The sequence below is a fragment of the Pteropus alecto genome, unplaced genomic scaffold, assembly GCF_000325575.1.
Source record: "Pteropus alecto unplaced genomic scaffold, ASM32557v1 scaffold179, whole genome shotgun sequence".
Lineage (NCBI taxonomy): Eukaryota > Metazoa > Chordata > Mammalia > Chiroptera > Pteropodidae > Pteropus > Pteropus alecto.
Window position 1 is genome coordinate 105,370 of NW_006442112.1, and position 18,976 is coordinate 124,345.

The window sequence follows — 18,976 nt, forward strand, 5'->3', positions numbered from 1 at the left end:
GTAGAGGGAGGTTTGGTGGAATTAGGATGGAATGTTGGGAGGACTAAAAGAGGCAACACCCGTGAAGCAGGCGGCACTGAGCCTGTCACCTGGCACAAGAAATCCCTCGATGAAGGTGTCTTTCCTTGACCGCTGACCTACAGAGGAAGGTCAGTATCCTTGGGTTCATCTACACATCCTTGGGGGCCACTGGCCAATCCATCCCTGCACATATAATGCACGATTATAACAATAATGGTTGCCACTTGCTGAGTGCCTACTTTGTGTAATTCTCTCCCTTCTGGGAAGCAGCTGTTAAACCTACTTCCAGACCTTTCCCTTCCTTGGGATCCCAAGACCAAATTCCTGGCAGAGCGAGAAGGGTCGGTTGGCCCCTGATTCCCTGGGGGCAATATTCTTTCTGCCCTATCCTTGGTATCTTTGGTGTGACCCAGGAAGGGAGCCTCCCCGTGGGAGTTGTAGGGCAGACGCTGAGGGTGCTTGGAATGACCGTGGCTGTTCCATCCATCAGGAAACACCTCCTCCCCTCCATCCAAGCTTCCATCACCCCTTGGAGGAAAGGAAGAACCCAGCCCTTCCCACTGAACCCCTCCATGGAAACGGGCAACTTATTCCACCACCCCCTCCTAATATTTTCAGATCCTTCCCTGCATCACGAAACCCAGGCTCCCTGCATGTTTTTGGTGTGTCAAGAAATAGTCCTCTTCCTCATAGCCTTGGTCAACAAGTGGACAAGAAGCTTCCCTTGAGCAGAGCTGCTTCTGCAACTGGCGCCTTCTCCTGGTATCCTGAGATGCTGCTTTGGGCCATTGTTCCCCTGGGCATCAGTGCTCTCTAAGTGCTCTGCCTCCTGAGCACTCTCCTTCCTAGAGAGCCTAGTCCTATTTTATTTCTCCCTTCTCCTAGAGTTTAGGTTACAGGTGGGTTACAACTCTCCTGCTTGTACCCATTGCCCTACGCTTCAGGCTGTCTAGCGGGCATGGGTGCCTGCCAGGTCCCAGGGCCTTCTTGGGGAATCCTCCAACTTGGAGTGGGTATGCTACCTCTTCCTGGGTCCTGGCACCTTGGACAGCCAGCACATGACTCGAGGTTGTTGTGACAGCACACCCTCAGCAAGGCTTATCCCCCTGGGGCATTTTTGCTGCCTCTGGAACCCTGTCTTATTTCCTAAGAGCTGCTAATGTGACCATCGCTTTCTTCCAAGTGAGTTTCATATGAGCTGGTCAATCAGTTTTTCATGTAGGATTGCCCTTGCGGACAGCTCCTGTGTCTACTTGTCCTGGTAGAGTCAGCTTGGCTCATGCTGTCTTCAGTGACACCTTACTGCTCAGTCTCTTTAATCTCAGCGCGAAGGCAGAGGGTTTTCTCCTTTCTCTTGGCTCAGGATCCCAAATTAACACGCACCTCCCTGTTTCTCTGCACTCTGCCGAATTCCCCTTTGAGTCCCGCCTCAGGCAGTTGTCCCCCATCTCTGAGGCAGGCTACAGTCCCATCGCAGGGAGGGCTTCAGAGCAACTCAGAGCAACTGCTCAGAGCAACTCTGTCACAGAGAAGCCTGTTGGCATCGAACTGTCTCCACAGTGTGTTCTTGGCCCAAGTCAAGAGCATTCTCTCCATTTGCTGGCACTGCTCTCCCAAAGACACTCCCTATGTGTGGAAGCTCAGGACTCTGGTCTGCCCTTCATCCCTTGGTGGGTTGCTATGCCAAGGCAGGAGCCCAGTTCCCAGTGGATTCTGCCTAGGGATGTGAAGGGGAGTCGGGAGCATGCCTGCCAGTCAGGGTCTGATTAAGATATTCAGAGGCTATCAGCACTGGAAAGACTATGGTGCCCCCCATCCCACACACACACTGAATTCAAAATGAAACAGCACGGGACCACCAAGCACAAAACTTACCTACCTACCTGCCTGCTGCAACGAACAGAGATTCTTTCTGGGTGTCCCAATGGTAAACATTTGACATGGTCATCAAAGTTTGAACTTGTCACACTCTGTGGGGAGGTGCCCTGCCATAATGGGGCTGCCCCAGCCTAAGTCTCTTGCGTAAATCTGGCACTGCTGCCACAGACTGCCTTCTAGTTCCAGAAGAGCTTTGGCCTTTCTTCTTATTCATCTCATTATTATGTCTACATTTGGTGCCTGTAGGTACCACATTGACTCCCAGTGCCCTTCCCAGCCTGCTACCTCTCCCGGGGTTTCTGCGGTTTTGTACTCTCCACCCCCACCATAAGTACAGGCAAGGTTGCAGACATCCAGCTTCTCAAACTCTGCATCCTCACCGTGGCCCTATGTGCCACTCTCAAAGCAATTTCAACCACAATCCCCTCACTTTGAAGTGCCAACCACCATCAGGCACAGCCATCACCAAGTCAATCTTGAATCCATCATAGTGTCATTTGGCTAAGAGTTAGACAGCTGTGTGGAGGACTGGCTCCCTGCTCCCTTCTAGGGGCTACTGATTGGTCTAAGATACAGATGGGTGCTGCATCAGAGTTAAGCACAGTCCTGCAGAGGATCGGCCAATCCCTTGTCTGCTACACCTGCTGCATGCATCGCCACACACTCTGTCACTTCCCTCTGCTCATTGCTCTTAGCCTCTTGTTCACCCTGACTCTCATTTTCCCTGTTGACTCTTGTTTCTGTGTGTAGCTTAGGACCGGGTTCCCCACTCCTCGATTACAAAATGAGTCTCCATATGATTTCTTAATTCTCTCACACCTTTCCGCTTAAAGGGTTGTCTCAAGTGTCTTTTGGAATTTACCTTTGGGCAAGGTGGAAGGTGTGATCCAACTTTACTTCTTTTCTCAAATGGATAACCAAATAACGCAGCACTGTTCGCCACTCCATTCTCATGTATATTTGTATGTATGTGCATTCCATTTCTTAATAAGTTTAATAGGATATAAATATTGCTAGTTTGTGTAAAAGCTCTTGATGTATCATTTTCGTTCTTTAGTCAGGTGTTTTTGTTGTTGTTGAATTCTCCTATTAATTTTATTATTTTGCCTCTTTTCTTTTTGAGTTTTTATACAGATAATCACAGTTTACAAATCATGACAGTTTTATCTCTTTTTATTCTATATTTTATAGCTCATATCTTATTTTTCTTATCCCATTTCACTGTCAAAGACCTCCAAAATAGAGTATTAATGATACAGTACATAGTTTTCTTGTTTCTGATATTTATGGTCAATGTTTCAGCTTATTAAAAAGTTAATGTTTGCTGTAGATCTTTCATTAAGTAATATGTCACATGTTTAATAGATTTTATAAATAGTAGAAATGAATGAACTAGATTTCTATATATCAATCTAGACAATTCTCAGAAACCTAATGTTGAGTGAAATAAGCATTTTGTAGAAAGATACAACATAATGCCATTTATATGATTTTTATATGAAACAGTACTATTTATTATTTTGGATACATATATTTATATCAGAATTAAAAATGAATAGTGAAAGATGCACATCAATTTTGCAATATCAACTGCCTCTGGAAAAAAATGGAGGAAAATTTGACTCTACCAATATATATAGCTTAATTTTATCCATTAATAAAAACATTTTAAACAAATAAAACAAAATGTTAATGTTTGTTGCTAATTATGCATAATTTATGTATAGATCCTCATTTTTTTCTCTTTATTTCTTTTTTTAATGGAAAATAAATGTGCTTTCTGTGCTGAATACATTCAATGAAAAAGGGATCGCACCTACACATATTCTCAAGAAATTTTAGAATAATGAGATTAAAATGCGATCTTAAAATCTTGCAAGCGTAGGTAGAAAGTCATCTACAAATCAGAGTGAAATCAGACTTTTTATTCATAATACTGGATGCTAAAAATCAATGTATAAATGCCTTCAATCCTTAGAAAATATGTTTTCTCTAGTATTCTATCTCTAAACATACTATCAAGCAGGTATGTGATGACAATAAAGATGTTTTCAGAACTAAAAGTATTTAGAAAATTTACCTCCTGTGGACCTTCTCTTAGGAAGTTATTTGAACATCTATTTCAACAAAACCAGGTAGAAATCACTTCAAAGGCAAATATGGAATCAAGAAAATCATGATTCAAACTTGAGAAAGCAATAAAGGTTAATATTAAGATGACAGCTAAATGGCAGGCCTGGTTGGCCAGACCAAAGTGGAGCAAGATAACAAAGGATTTGGGATAGTGGGTGAATTCATGAATAAAAGAGGACTTGGCAATATTAGTTGAGAAGTTAGAAAAAGTAGAGGAAAAACAATTAGAAAGATGTCTAAGAAAATATTACAGTAATGGCTCTCAATGAACCATGATTCTTGTATCCATACCTTTGTATAGTTCCCTCTCACGTTGACTCTGGGCCTATCCACATGATTAGCTTTGGCCAGTTTGAACATTAGCAAACATGACTCATGAAAAGGCTTGAACAGTACATTTTCAGTGGGACTTGCACTCTTCCTGCTCTGAAATCACCATATGTGGAATCCCAGGCTAACTTGCTAGAGGATGCGACCAGGTAGAATGGACATGAACTGTTCTAACTGAGGACCCATAGAAAGAACTGCCAAATAAAAAGTAGGACTCCTAGTTAAATTTGAATTTCAGAAGAACATAAAACACTTTTTTCAGTATAATTATGTCTCATATATTGCATGGAAAATACTTATACTAAAACAAGTGTTATTATTTATCTGGAATTCAAATTTAACTGGGCATTCTGTATTTTTATTTGCTATATCTGGCAACCCTAGCTAAAGGAAAATCAGCTGACAGCTGTTTTGCCAGCTGACTCCAGCTACATAAGTGACTTCAGGCAAGACTAGCAGAAGAACCAGATAAGCTCAATGCAAATTCTTAATCCACAAAACACTGAGCAAATAAGATGGCTGTTTTCAGCTACTGAATTTTGGAGTGGTTTGTTATGCAGCAATAGCAAACAAAACAAAACAAAAGAAAAACATGTATTTGCTACAAATATACAGCAAATTAAGATAGAAAGTTCAGCATTTAATGGATATAAGGAAAAATAATCTAGCGAGTCTTGAATCTATGAACAGTATCTTTTAAGTGATTCAAGAACCTTGACCTTAGATTCCAGCATATTTCTAAGCAACTATAATGGTCTAGATTGAAAAAAAAGCTAATCCCAGCTGTCTCTGGCATCAGACCATGCCAGCTAGGATGGGGCAGGCTTGAACTAACTCCTAAGCTACTAAATTAATATTTGCAAGGTAAAATACATTCATACTCTGATAAAATTGATTTATAACTTACACCTAGCTTTACCATACCAGAAGACAATATATAAGTAGAACATGGCTACATGGTTCCCAGAACAGTCTGAAGTAATCAAATAAATATAAGGGTAACCCTCCTACATCTCAAGAAAGACCTAAATTGAACTTGTGAAAGTATCCAAGGGAGCCAGGTGGTATCATTATCAAAAGGGTGCCTTCATGGGATCTTAAAAGCAAGAGGGGCTTGCCCTTCCGATGCAGAGAATGCTGCTGAGGTTTCTGCTCTATCTATCTATCTATCTATCTATCTATCTATCTATCTATCTATCTATCTATCACCTATCAATCTATCATCTATTTCTACAGTAAGTTTCAGTTTACTTTTACATTATCTTCTATAACAACCATTTCATTAAAACTTTCTGAGTTTTCAACTCTATACATTGAAAATCATAAACGGTATTTACATGATTATGAATATATAAATATTGCTCATTGTGAGCTAAGTAGTGTCCTAACACTTCCAATCTATTTAGTAAGTTTTAGGACATGATTCACATATCACCATAAGGATGAGATTTCAAGTAGGCATGAAACTTAATAAAATATTGCTACCAGAATGGGGTATATAGAAAAAGATGATAAAAGACAGAAGAAAGGAGAGCAGAGCTGATTTCCTCATTTTATAATGTGAGATGTGAATGAATCCTGGTGGAAGTCTATGAAACAAAATAAAGGTTTATGTATTTCTTATAAAGTTAAATTAAGTTACTTTATTTATTTTAATTGTTTTTATGACCTATTACCTCTATCTTTATCTTGCTTGCTACCAAATTCTTAGTCCTTTGAATAGTGCCTGGCATACAATGGTGTTCAATACATAATTTTTGATTGTGTGATTAAACTAAAATAATAAGAACACTATAAACATTGGGAATAAGAGAAGGACAGGAAGGATTATAAGATAAATGAGTAAAGTATCCTATTTTCATATCAGAAGGTCATTAGGGGTAGAAGTATATTTTTTGGCATTTTGAAGATAACCATAGGAACAATTCTTAGTCTTACTACTATTAACATTTTGGGCTGAGAATTGTCTTGTGCATTGTAGAATCCCTGGCCTTTGCCCACACGATGCTGGTAGTGCTCTTGTCCTCAGTTGTGACAACCAAAAATGTCTCCAGAGACTGACGAATGTCCCCTGGGGGAACAAAATCACTCTTGGTTAAGAACCACTGTATCGAAAGGAGCTGAAAAGCTAATAAAAGTTGTCTTTAGACTCTAAAAAGTGGTACTGAGTTTAAGTAGGAACAAGAGGGAGAATTATTCATTTTCATCATAAATTCTGTATTAATTGCGTTGCTATTATGTGTATGTATTTTTTTCTGATACATATTAACATTTATAAAAACATTAATGAAGTAGAATCAATGGGACTTTTAGACAAGCTAGGATGAGGGAGAATATAGGATGAAGGAGAATAAAAAGTCAATAATTACTAGGTCTCTGGCAGGTGCAACTGGGTGGATGGTGGTTGTGTTCATTGAGACAGAATACAGAAGGGGGAACGATTTTGGTGTGGGACTGGGGAATGATGACTTCAATTTCAAATATGTTGAACATGAAATATCTGTGGGATATGCAATCTGTAGGCATCAAACAAATTAATCTTCAATTCAGGATCTATAGACTTGTGAGTCATTAACATATAGGTGATAATTGAAGCCATTACAGTGGATGAGATTCTTGGAAAGGGAAGAGAGACCTGAGAACAGGACCTCAAGATATGGAATGTGTAATGTTCTGATCTTTTTGATGCATCTACATTTTTTAAATTTAATTAATATGAAATTGTTAATGTTTGTTTAACACATTTTAAAAACAAACTTCTCTTTATAAACATAATGCACATTTATTAAAGATATTCTGAAAATATATAGATGAACACAACTCCTCTCCAGAACCAGAATTACAGCTTGAATGCTAGACAATTGAAGTGAGTAGACGCTGAGCACTAATTACTTGAGAGACAGATGGAGATTCAATAATAAACGACACAGACAACATTCTTGTGTTCATAGGGCTTATCATCTAGTGGGAAAGACAGGCAAAGGAAATAGAAAATAGAATGAAGTGTGATTAATGCTAAGAAAATTAATCATGAAAAGCCACTTCAACTAAAGATGCAATGGATGTGATTTAAGCATTTTTTTTTGTCATCCATTGTTTTCTTAATAAGCACAAGCTCAGTTGCCAAGACAGAAAGATGCTGTGTTGTGTTTTTCTTTGCTCCCTGCGCTGTCTCGTAAGAAAGCTCAGGAAAGCTGGCAGAGAACATGGAGTTGTTTGCCTTTCTGGGTCTGACTAGAGGCTCTGTCCAAACCAATCTTGGCAGTATACTGGGCTCTAACTCCTTTACAGAGAGCATCTTCATTAATTTGTAAATTGGTTTTTATGCTTGAAAGTCTGTAATATTACTTTTCCAGAAACTCTCTAGCAGTGATTCTGCATTCTCACTTCGACCACTAGACAATACCTAATTCCAGAAGGGAAGAGACTTCATTCATTCATTCACTCATTCATTTTTCTTTCTTTCTTTTTCATTGTGGTAAGAACACTTAATGTGAGATCTACCCTCTTAACAAATTTGCGTATTTCTTGAAGATAAGCATGTACAAATTGACAGCAGGAGCCACCATGGAGCACAAGATCCCTAATAAGAAACACAGAGAGATTAGTCTAGATAAGGAGTCACAGAGATAGGTCATATTTGCAGAAAGTTATCTGTTCCAAAGGTAACACTGGAGATGAGTCTGCCCCTGAGCAGCACGGGAGAGGAGAGACTGTACTTTTAACAGCTCACAGTTACGTCTTTCTAATGCCTTGGTCCATAAAGAAAATTCTTGGTATCAGGAAAGACAACCGTGGCTCTTATCATAGATGAACCTTTCAAACAACTGGTTCAATAAAATCTGATATCCCTCAAAGATGGAAATCAAAATGGAATTGGCACAAGAGCTAAACACAGGTAATACATGAAAGAAGGAGAAAGAGAACCTGAAAAACACATGGGAGATTAAAAAAACTCATCTGAAAAAAAGTAAATGAAAATTGTCACCAAACTTTTCATCATGAATTAGAAAGTTTTAATGAAGAAATTAAGCAAGAGTTCAGGAAAGGGATGGCAAGACAAGAATGAGCTGAAATATGAGCTGTCAGTCCTCAGATAACATGCAGAAGAAATTTAACAATCACAGAGATAAAGGCAAAAGTAACAGAAATACAGGGGGAAAAGAAATGATAACAAAAGTCTAGCAATTAGTGTCAAATCTATGTAAATTTAGGATGAAGAACAAAACAAATGTGGTGATTACGGTTACAGAACAAACGTAATGGTGATAAATGCAGATGGAGTAGAAGGAAAAAGAAGGTGGTAGGTAATGTAAATATGTTGATTTTCTTATCCTTAGTAGCTAGGGTCAGAAGACACCATCTTAAGCAGACGAAGCTGGCAGTAGGGATCAACATGTATTGAGTAGTACAAAGATAAACACAAAGCAATATAATTTAATCAACTAAAATTAGGTGGATAAAAAAAGGGAGAAGGGAAGAAAAAGAAGTATGAATAAGCATTGAATCATTGTTTATAATATCAAGGAAAAAAAGAGCAAAAAAAGCCCCCAAAATATCCACACATAGGGGACTGACTAAATAATTACAGCATATTTATGCAATGAAATACTCTTCAGCTATAAACTGAAAAACCAAGTATTTTATGTAATAATATCAAAGAATTGTTAAGATTATTATGAATACTTGAAAATAAATAAATATTCTAATATATAAAATCTCCCTGGACTGTTGCACAAAAACTGATAACATTGCCTCTGGTGGGAGAGAACTAAGTTGTGGCAATGAAGAATTGAGAGGGAGATTTTCTAGGTGTACCCTTTGTTATCTTTTGAATTTCGAACCACTAAGATGTTACTTTTTTAAAATAAATTAAATTTAAATTTAAGACAAAATGTAAAGAATCGGTTGACCTGTCTTTTCCCAGACCTGTAGATATGGTGTTATGTGAGATGCCTGATTTATGCTTTGTAGAGCTTCCTAACACCACATACATCTCTTTCTTCTGGCCCCCTTGAGGACTGAGGCAAACATATACGAAAGTGTCCTGGTTGCCCACTTGGCCCCTTTTAAATCCTGATCTGGTGCAGTACCTTTAGCATGTAACAAGGACAATGTTATAAAAATATTTAACCAAACTATAAATCATCCCCCTTGTAAATAATATTCTCATATAGCCCATTCAGCATTAAGACTAAATAATTAGGGTTACAACTTCACACAAATACAAGCAAGCTACTGCCTGAACCTGGCTCAAGAAACTTAGAGTTCACAGAGCTAATTTTTAAAACTCATAGCCATCAGTTTAGAGTTTTTCTAAATTTCAAAAGCTCTAATTACATATCAGGAATGAGGCCTGCAAGCTATAAGTAGCGAGAACTCAAGACCTAAAGGAAATGTCCATCAGAGAAGACTTTTGTGAAAGAAGACAGGGAGAAGAAGAAAGAACAGCTGATCACATATCTCCTGGCTTAGATCAATCCCTAGATCAAAATCTTAGAGTGGGTGGGTGTTAGAAATGACCAGATCAGTTATGGGAAAAGCTCAGAATACTGGGGCGAGTTTCTCACTTCCCCAGACACAAGCCGTGAAAAGTCTGAGGTCCAACATGGGGTGGCCCAAGTAGCAGGGTAGAAAAGGCTGAGAGAAAAGACTGGTGAGACTATTACCCATCACTCTCATTATCTCCACATGCCCTCAGTTGATACTATCACCAAATCCATCTACTACCCAAATTAAAGGCTTGGATATTGAAAAATATAGAATTCTCGATATATATGTACACATTAACAATTGGTCTTTGTGAGATGCATATGTTTATTTAGGAGGGAGTTGTGTGACATGGTTATTTGGAGTGCTTATTTCTGGCAATACCTTGAGCCATCAGATTGCCTTTTCTTTCTTCAAAATCATCCCATATCCAGATTTCCAAGAACAAAGGACAATAGAACACCGATGGCTGACTTAACAAAAACCTTGCCAGGATTAAAAAATATATATATGATTGAATAAACCAGAAGAACCAGTTTGAACTACTCCATGGCCAGGCAAGAGGGAAAAAGAAAATATAAAAGTAAAATGAAAGAAATGAAAGGTTTTATAAGAAAAGTTCTGAGAAAAGAGCATTTGTGGAAAAATAGGGCTTAATGCCTTGTCCTTTTCTCCTTCCTTCCACTTTAGGAATAATGATGGTGAAGTACTTGACTATTCCCCTTTTTATTACTGTTCCCAAAGCAGCAGAAACCACAGATATTTCTACCTAGCGTGCTGACATATGGGATAAGGAGAGCAGAGTCAAAGTAACATAACATTGTGGGAGGTAAACGCCATACCCAGTCACAAAGCAACAAAAACAGACAAATATGTAGAAATGACCCTCCCCCTGTAAAATATGAAAGATAATTATAAAAAAATCACTAAGTGCCAAAATGTATGTAAATAAATATGCTTAAATAGGAAAATTGTAGATGCCAATTCTTGCCAATTAATCCATAAACAGTATAATTTCCATCAAAACATAAACAATGGATTCTGCAATAAATGATTTTAGTATAATTTATTATATACATAGAGAAAATTAAAGTTTAAAGTCTACCTCAAAGCAAATGTACACAAACACACATACACACATATACACACACGACTCTAGTAGGTTAAAGGAGCTATCTCTAAAAAGGAAACTGTATTTATATTAGAAGGAAATGTAGGCGAATATGTTCTAATGCTATGAATAGTGAAAGACTGTCCTAAGTAAAATGATAATATAAAAGTCTTATAGGAAATCATTGACAAAAACAGAAACGTTAAAATTCCAGATTGATCAAATGTGGTTAACAGCTACCATATTGACATCAAATCTATGTAGAAATGGAACTAGCTTTCTCTCATACAAATAATTTTTTGAGGGAAGAAACCAATGCACAGGTTTTCATGGTGCTGAATAGGCAGGGTGAGGATTTCTAAGGTACCTGTGGGCCAGAAAAAAGTCCTAAGAAGGAAACTGGCAGAGGCCTGCTCACAAGTGCTCACATGTGCTAACTCCTTGCCAAGACACACACTACCTGCTATAGGCCACCCAGTGAACTGAGGGTCCTGACTAAGTTAGAGATTCCTGGGACAACAGGGTATGCCTCAGGAGGGAATTCAACACCAGGAAGCTACAGAGGGGATTATCAGCTAGGTACATGAAGATCCCAGAATGTGCCACCAGGGAGCATGAGAATGGAGTGGCGAACAGTGCTGCGTTATTTGGTTATCCATTTGAGAAAAGAAGTAAAGTTGGATCACACCTTCCACCTTGCCCAAAGGTAAATTCCAAAAGACACTTGAGACAACCCTTTAAGCGGAAAGGTGTGAGAGAATTAAGAAATCATATGGAGACTCATTTTGTAATCGAGGAGTGGGGAACCCGGTCCTAAGCTACACACAGAAACAAGAGTCAACAGGGAAAATGAGAGTCAGGGTGAACAAGAGGCTAAGAGCAATGAGCAGAGGGAAGTGACAGAGTGTGTGGCGATGCATGCAGCAGGTGTAGCAGACAAGGGATTGGCCGATCCTCTGCAGGACTGTGCTTAACTCTGATGCAGCACCCATCTGTATCTTAGACCAATCAGTAGCCCCTAGAAGGGAGCAGGGAGCCAGTCCTCCACACAGCTGTCTAACTCTTAGCCAAATGACACTATGATGGATTCAAGATTGACTTGGTGATGGCTGTGCCTGATGGTGGTTGGCACTTCAAAGTGAGGGGATTGTGGTTGAAATTGCTTTGAGAGTGGCACATAGGGCCACGGTGAGGATGCAGAGTTTGAGAAGCTGGATGTCTGCAACCTTGCCTGTACTTATGGTGGGGGTGGAGAGTACAAAACCGCAGAAACCCCGGGAGAGGTAGCAGGCTGGGAAGGGCACTGGGAGTCAATGTGGTACCTACAGGCACCAAATGTAGACATAATAATGAGATGAATAAGAAGAAAGGCCAAAGCTCTTCTGGAACTAGAAGGCAGTCTGTGGCAGCAGTGCCAGATTTACGCAAGAGACTTAGGCTGGGGCAGCCCCATTATGGCAGGGCACCTCCCCACAGAGTGTGACAAGTTCAAACTTTGATGACCATGTCAAATGTTTACCATTGGGACACCCAGAAAGAATCTCTGTTCGTTGCAGCAGGCAGGTAGGTAGGTAAGTTTTGTGCTTGGTGGTCCCGTGCTGTTTCATTTTGAATTCAGTGTGTGTGTGGGATGGGGGGCACCATAGTCTTTCCAGTGCTGATAGCCTCTGAATATCTTAATCAGACCCTGACTGGCAGGCATGCTCCCGACTCCCCTTCACATCCCTAGGCAGAATCCACTGGGAACTGGGCTCCTGCCTTGGCATAGCAACCCACCAAGGGATGAAGGGCAGACCAGAGTCCTGAGCTTCCACACATAGGGAGTGTCTTTGGGAGAGCAGTGCCAGCAAATGGAGAGAATGCTCTTGACTTGGGCCAAGAACACACTGTGGAGACAGTTCGATGCCAACAGGCTTCTCTGTGACAGAGTTGCTCTGAGCAGTTGCTCTGAGTTGCTCTGAAGCCCTCCCTGCGATGGGACTGTAGCCTGCCTCAGAGATGGGGGACAACTGCCTGAGGCGGGACTCAAAGGGGAATTCGGCAGAGTGCAGAGAAACAGGGAGGTGCGTGTTAATTTGGGATCCTGAGCCAAGAGAAAGGAGAAAACCCTCTGCCTTCGCGCTGAGATTAAAGAGACTGAGCAGTAAGGTGTCACTGAAGACAGCATGAGCCAAGCTGACTCTACCAGGACAAGTAGACACAGGAGCTGTCCGCAAGGGCAATCCTACATGAAAAACTGATTGACCAGCTCATATGAAACTCACTTGGAAGAAAGCGATGGTCACATTAGCAGCTCTTAGGAAATAAGACAGGGTTCCAGAGGCAGCAAAAATGCCCCAGGGGGATAAGCCTTGCTGAGGGTGTGCTGTCACAACAACCTCGAGTCATGTGCTGGCTGTCCAAGGTGCCAGGACCCAGGAAGAGGTAGCATACCCACTCCAAGTTGGAGGATTCCCCAAGAAGGCCCTGGGACCTGGCAGGCACCCATGCCCGCTAGACAGCCTGAAGCATAGGGCAATGGGTACAAGCAGGAGAGTTGTAACCCACCTGTAACCTAAACTCTAGGAGAAGGGAGAAATAAAATAGGACTAGGCTCTCTATGAAGGAGAGTGCTCAGGAGGCAGAGCACTTAGAGAGCACTGATGCCCAGGGGAACAATGGCCCAAAGCAGCATCTCAGGATACCAGGAGAAGGCGCCAGTTGCAGAAGCAGCTCTGCTCAAGGGAAGCTTCTTGTCCACTTGTTGACCAAGGCTATGAGGAAGAGGACTATTTCTTGACACACCAAAAACATGCAGGGAGCCTGGGTTTCGTGATGCAGGGAAGGATCTGAAAATATTAGGAGGGGGTGGTGGAATAAGTTGCCCGTTTCCATGGAGGGGTTCAGTGGGAAGGGCTGGGTTCTTCCTTTCCTCCAAGGGGTGATGGAAGCTTGGATGGAGGGGAGGAGGTGTTTCCTGATGGATGGAACAGCCACGGTCATTCCAAGCACCCTCAGCGTCTGCCCTACAACTCCCACGGGGAGGCTCCCTTCCTGGGTCACACCAAAGATACCAAGGATAGGGCAGAAAGAATATTGCCCCCAGGGAATCAGGGGCCAACCGACCCTTCTCGCTCTGCCAGGAATTTGGTCTTGGGATCCCAAGGAAGGGAAAGGTCTGGAAGTAGGTTTAACAGCTGCTTCCCAGAAGGGAGAGAATTACACAAAGTAGGCACTCAGCAAGTGGCAACCATTATTGTTATAATCGTGCATTATATGTGCAGGGATGGATTGGCCAGTGGCCCCCAAGGATGTGTAGATGAACCCAAGGATACTGACCTTCCTCTGTAGGTCAGCGGTCAAGGAAAGACACCTTCATCGAGGGATTTCTTGTGCCAGGTGACAGGCTCAGTGCCGCCTGCTTCACGGGTGTTGCCTCTTTTAGTCCTCCCAACATTCCATCCTAATTCCACCAAACCTCCCTCTACACCCTGCCCACCCCAGCCCCCAACCCCTTCTTGAGAGCTGTCCTGAACACCGCAGCCCATCTCTACCCATGCCTCCTGTGAGCATTGATAAGCATGCATTTGTCATGGAGAAAACACCCCGGTTAGTTAGCATTTATCGTGGAGTTTTGTCTTTCTCTTCATGCAGACTGTAAACTCAAGGACAAGTACCATGTCTCATTTTTGCCAATCAAAGCACACAATTTTATTGATGATACATACAATCATAGACTTGGGTGGATGAGGTTAAGTCAGTACAGCACACAGAAAGGGAGGGTAGTTCTTTGATGAATAGGGTCACCATCCATCAGCTCGTGTACAGGAAAGAGTAAACGAAAAAGAATTCAACCTATGCAGCAACAAATGTGTTTTCAGCACAAGCTCCGATACGCATCTGGGCTCCACAAAATGGCCCGGCTTAGACAGGGAGACCATCACAGGCAAGGCATCCTTCATGATGCAATAATATGATGTTCTTTATCCACAGCTGGCAGCTGGAACGAGCCCTTTACCACAGGAAGAAGTAAGGGAGTAATTTACAGTACGCATTGCCTGCAGACTGCAAAACCAAGAAGTTACTCGAAGCTCTGTGGGAACCCCCGCCTGGCCAATAAGAGTGTGGTCCTCGATTTAGCAAGTGTAACTTTCACCCCATGATATGGTGACTGGCTAAGGCTGGATCTTCTATAGCACCCACTGCAGAGTCTTTGAATGAGAACACAAGTGTGTGTTCACCAAACGGATTATAGGTAGATTCAGTCCCATTCTGTTCGAGATGGCCATTTAAGAGGCCAGGATGTCCAGGAGAACCTGCCTGTTTCCATTCCTGATAAAGAGGGACATGCATGAGAGCAGCATTTGGGCACCCAGCAATTCCTCTGCCAAGACTGGCTTTTCAGACAAAGCCATCAACGATTTCAAAACCTGAACCTCAGCACATCCACTTCCTTCTGATATCAAAGGAAACTTCAAGTCTGAAACGGACTTGGCAAGCGTGTTATTAATAACTGTCATGCTTATTAACAAATTTAATCCGGCCTGCTGCAGAAATGAGTTGCAGCAATGTGACACAGTCTCCCGACACACTTCATTGATGTACATCTTAATCTGGCCCTGATTTTCCACACTGACATTCACGTTATCCAGGGTACATAAAGCCTTCTCCTTAACAGCTGGGTCACAAATGGGGATCGTGTTTCCGACAATGGAGAGGCAGGCCAAATGACTATTGATATCGTGGCTAAATGAAAACCCAGCATCCTTGGACTGAGCCGACAACATTTACCCTGAATCAGAGGACATTTGGAAAGGCCCCTAAGAGAAGTTACTTTTTAAAAATATTATAAGTCTCACAATAAAGCCATAATTTTTATCAGGGTAAAGATGCTTCTTCTTTTTTATGCTCTCATTTTGAGGATCCCTTGGGTCATTACTGCTCATGTCCTTTAAGGATCCCTTGGGTCATTACTGCTCATAGTTTATGTCCTCCTCATCCCCAGGACTAGGATCTATCAGGAAATTTGACTAAAATCCAGAGATCTTATCTGTTCTCCTCCCTATCTGAAGTTCCCCCGTCTTCTGTTCTTACTGTGGTTTCTCCCTCACCTGATTAGTGGATGAACACTATCAACTTCTGGCCCTGATAGGTATCTCACATCTATGATGGTCTTGAAAAAGCGATCTAGTTGTGATGTTCTGGGAAGGAGATTTTCAGACCATCTTTTCGTGGACACAAACTTCACTAACTGCCATCCAACGTGGTGCTAACGGCAACGCACGCATATAGAGTTTGATCTGAGCCTTCACAGATGGACATGTCAAAACTCAGGATACAAGGGTATCAGTATCTTTTTTTTCCTGATTTAGGGTCTTAATGGTCTTAATTTTCAAATGTTTAGTCTCTGCCTTTTCCTTCCCTTAAGCTTGTTCACACTGTTTCCTGAATGGTACATTTGATTTTTCCAGCGCTAAGGCAAGAGGGGCAAACAAAGGCTGGGAGAGAAAGAATCTGATTTGTTTCTAGATCCTATATTCTAACTCTGACATCCCTATCCCCACTCCTTATCTCCAGGATATCACACTGTGTGGAGCAATTTCCTTCCTTCCCTTCTTGCCTAGATCTATGTGTATAGGTAGACAGACAAGAGAGAATGGAGATTGGTAGATGTACATAAGTGCCCTTTCTCCAGAGTGAGAAATCTAACTTTCAAATATCCCCCGTTTAGGTCTCAGTTACACCTTCCACCCTGCCCTCTAGCCACTTTCACCATCTCTCCCATTGCCCATAAATACCTACCTTTTCCATTCCCCTGCCCCCCACCCACTCTCTTGACTTCACTCTCTCCCTTCAAATTCCCATTTTTCTGCTCTACTCCTCATTTTTGCCCCATATTGAATCTGTTTCCCCAAAGCTAAAAAAGGACTAGGATTAAATAATGCTTTTCTAAAGACGGGATAAAAGTGGGAAAGGAGGTTCTGGTTTCATGCTTGCCTTTACCACCACCTTGTAACAGGTTCAAGGCCTATATTTCCTCGAAGAAATGCTCACTTCAGTTTCTACTAAAAATCCTGTAAATATTCTTCCTCTTCCTTTCCCTTGAGTTGTGCCGCCCCCTGCAGACATCAAGTAATCCAATAGATAAGTGTCCGTGAATCTTTAGTGCTGAGTGGTAGGTCACAGTTTCTACCTTTTACTGATTACAAACACGTCTCTCTAAGTTCAATAAGAAGCTGGTGGCTGCACCAAAAAGACCACCTCTCCACAATTTTTGGTTATCCGAGTTATACGTCACCAATGAGCCATGGTCCCCAAGTTCTCCTCTCACCAGCCAAGTGTGCCAGCCTCTCTCCCTTCTCCCCAGCACACCAGACCTGTCAATTTTTTTCTATGCCAATGATAGGAAACAAAAGAAAATTCATTTCCGTTTTGTTGAAATTTGCCTTTAATTTTCAGGGAATCTATCTTCTCCCAGAGCAACTATTTCTATTTACACTTCTTCATCTTCTCCTAGAATACAGGGAAACAGCTCATAATTTTACTTCCCCTCCTCTCAGCTACTAATATCCATCATCTTTCCTGGACCTATGAGAAAGCAGATTTCATAAAGTAAAGCATGAAAAGAGATTTTAAATATTTATTTATTGCCTCTGTTCATTTTTCTTGGAAATACTGTTTTTTAAAAAAAGATTCGTGTGCTTGCTTCGGCAGCACATATACTAAAAGTGGAATGATACAGAGAAGATTAGCATGGCCCCTGTGCAAGGTTGACACGCACTTCGTGAAGCGTTCCATGCTTTTAAGATCACGCACAATCCACACAAAGGTCACGTCCAGAGCTACTGACACAAAGGATCAAGTAGAGTGCGCCACACAGGACACCTTCCACATTAGGCCATCTGGCCAAGGATGAGAGACAAAACAATTATTCCTGACACATAGAACACAGAGGGGCTAATAAAATGAGAAAACAAAGAAACAAGCCACAAATGAAACAATAAGAGAAAACTCCAGAAAATAAACTAAATGAAATGGAGGTAAGCAACCTACCAGAGTCAGAGGTCAAAATAATGATTATAAGGATGCTCAACGAACTTATGCGGAGAATGGATGAACAAAATGAGAGCATAAAAAAAGGACGTAAAAACCGTAAAAAAGAACCAGACAGAAATGAGGAAATAAGAGAACTCCAGAAAATAAACTAAATGAAATGGAGGTAAGCAACCTACCAGAGTCAGAGGTCAAAATAATGATTATAAGGATGCTCAACGAACTTATGCGGAGAATGGATGAACAAAATGAGAGCATAAAAAAAGGGGACAAAAACCGTAAAAAAGAACCAGACAGAAATGAGGAATATGATAATAGAAATGAAGAATTCAACAGTACATCGAACAAAGCAGAAGATCAAATCAGCAAATTGGAAGACAAAGTAGCATAATACATCCAATCAGAACAATAAAAAGAAAAAAGAATTTTAAAAAATGTGGATAGTTTAAAAGACCTCTGGGACGACATAAAGTGTAAAAATATGCGAATCATAGCAGTACCTGAAGAGGAAGAGAGAGAGCAAGGGATTGAGAATCTATTTGAAGAAATAATAACAGAAAACTTCCTTAACCTGGCAAAGGAATTAGACATACAAGTTCAGGAAGCACAAAGAGTTTCAAACAAGAGGAATTCAAACAGACCTACCCCAAGACACATTATAATTAAAATGCCAAAGGTCAAAGACAAAGAGAATCTTAAAAGCAGCAAGAGAAAGGAAGCTAGTTACTTAAAAGGGTACTCCCATAAGAATGTCACCTAATTTTCAGCAGAAACTTTTCAGCCCATAAGGAATTGACATGAAATATTCAAAGCCATGAAAGCAAGGACCTAAAACGAAGAATACTCTACCCAGAAAGGCTGTCTGTTAAAATTTAAGGTGAGATAAACAGCTTTCCAGACAGCAAAAAGTTAAAGAAATTCATCACCAACAAGCCAGAATTACAAGAAATGCTAAAGGGACTTCTTTAAGAACAAGAACGG

The 18,976-nt window shown here is 41.1% G+C and overlaps 1 protein-coding gene and 1 non-coding gene across 2 annotated transcripts in view; one reads left to right on the top strand and one right to left on the bottom strand.

Moving 5' to 3' along the window:
- Positions 1-14,652: 14,652 nt before the first annotated feature.
- The window catches only part of LOC102883005 (protein ARMCX6-like), a 17,111-nt gene continuing 12,787 nt past the window's right edge, over positions 14,653-18,976 (bottom strand). Inside the window, 3 exon segments of the mRNA XM_015596224.2 lie at positions 14,653-15,728; positions 15,731-15,762; positions 16,054-16,211. Of these exon segments, the coding sequence (XP_015451710.1) occupies positions 15,232-15,728; positions 15,731-15,762; positions 16,054-16,211 (687 nt within the window). The 3' untranslated portion in view covers positions 14,653-15,231.
- On the top strand, positions 17,641-17,746 carry LOC112470013. Its single transcript, XR_003042800.1, has one exon. It is a non-coding gene; the product is annotated as a U6 spliceosomal RNA (small nuclear RNA).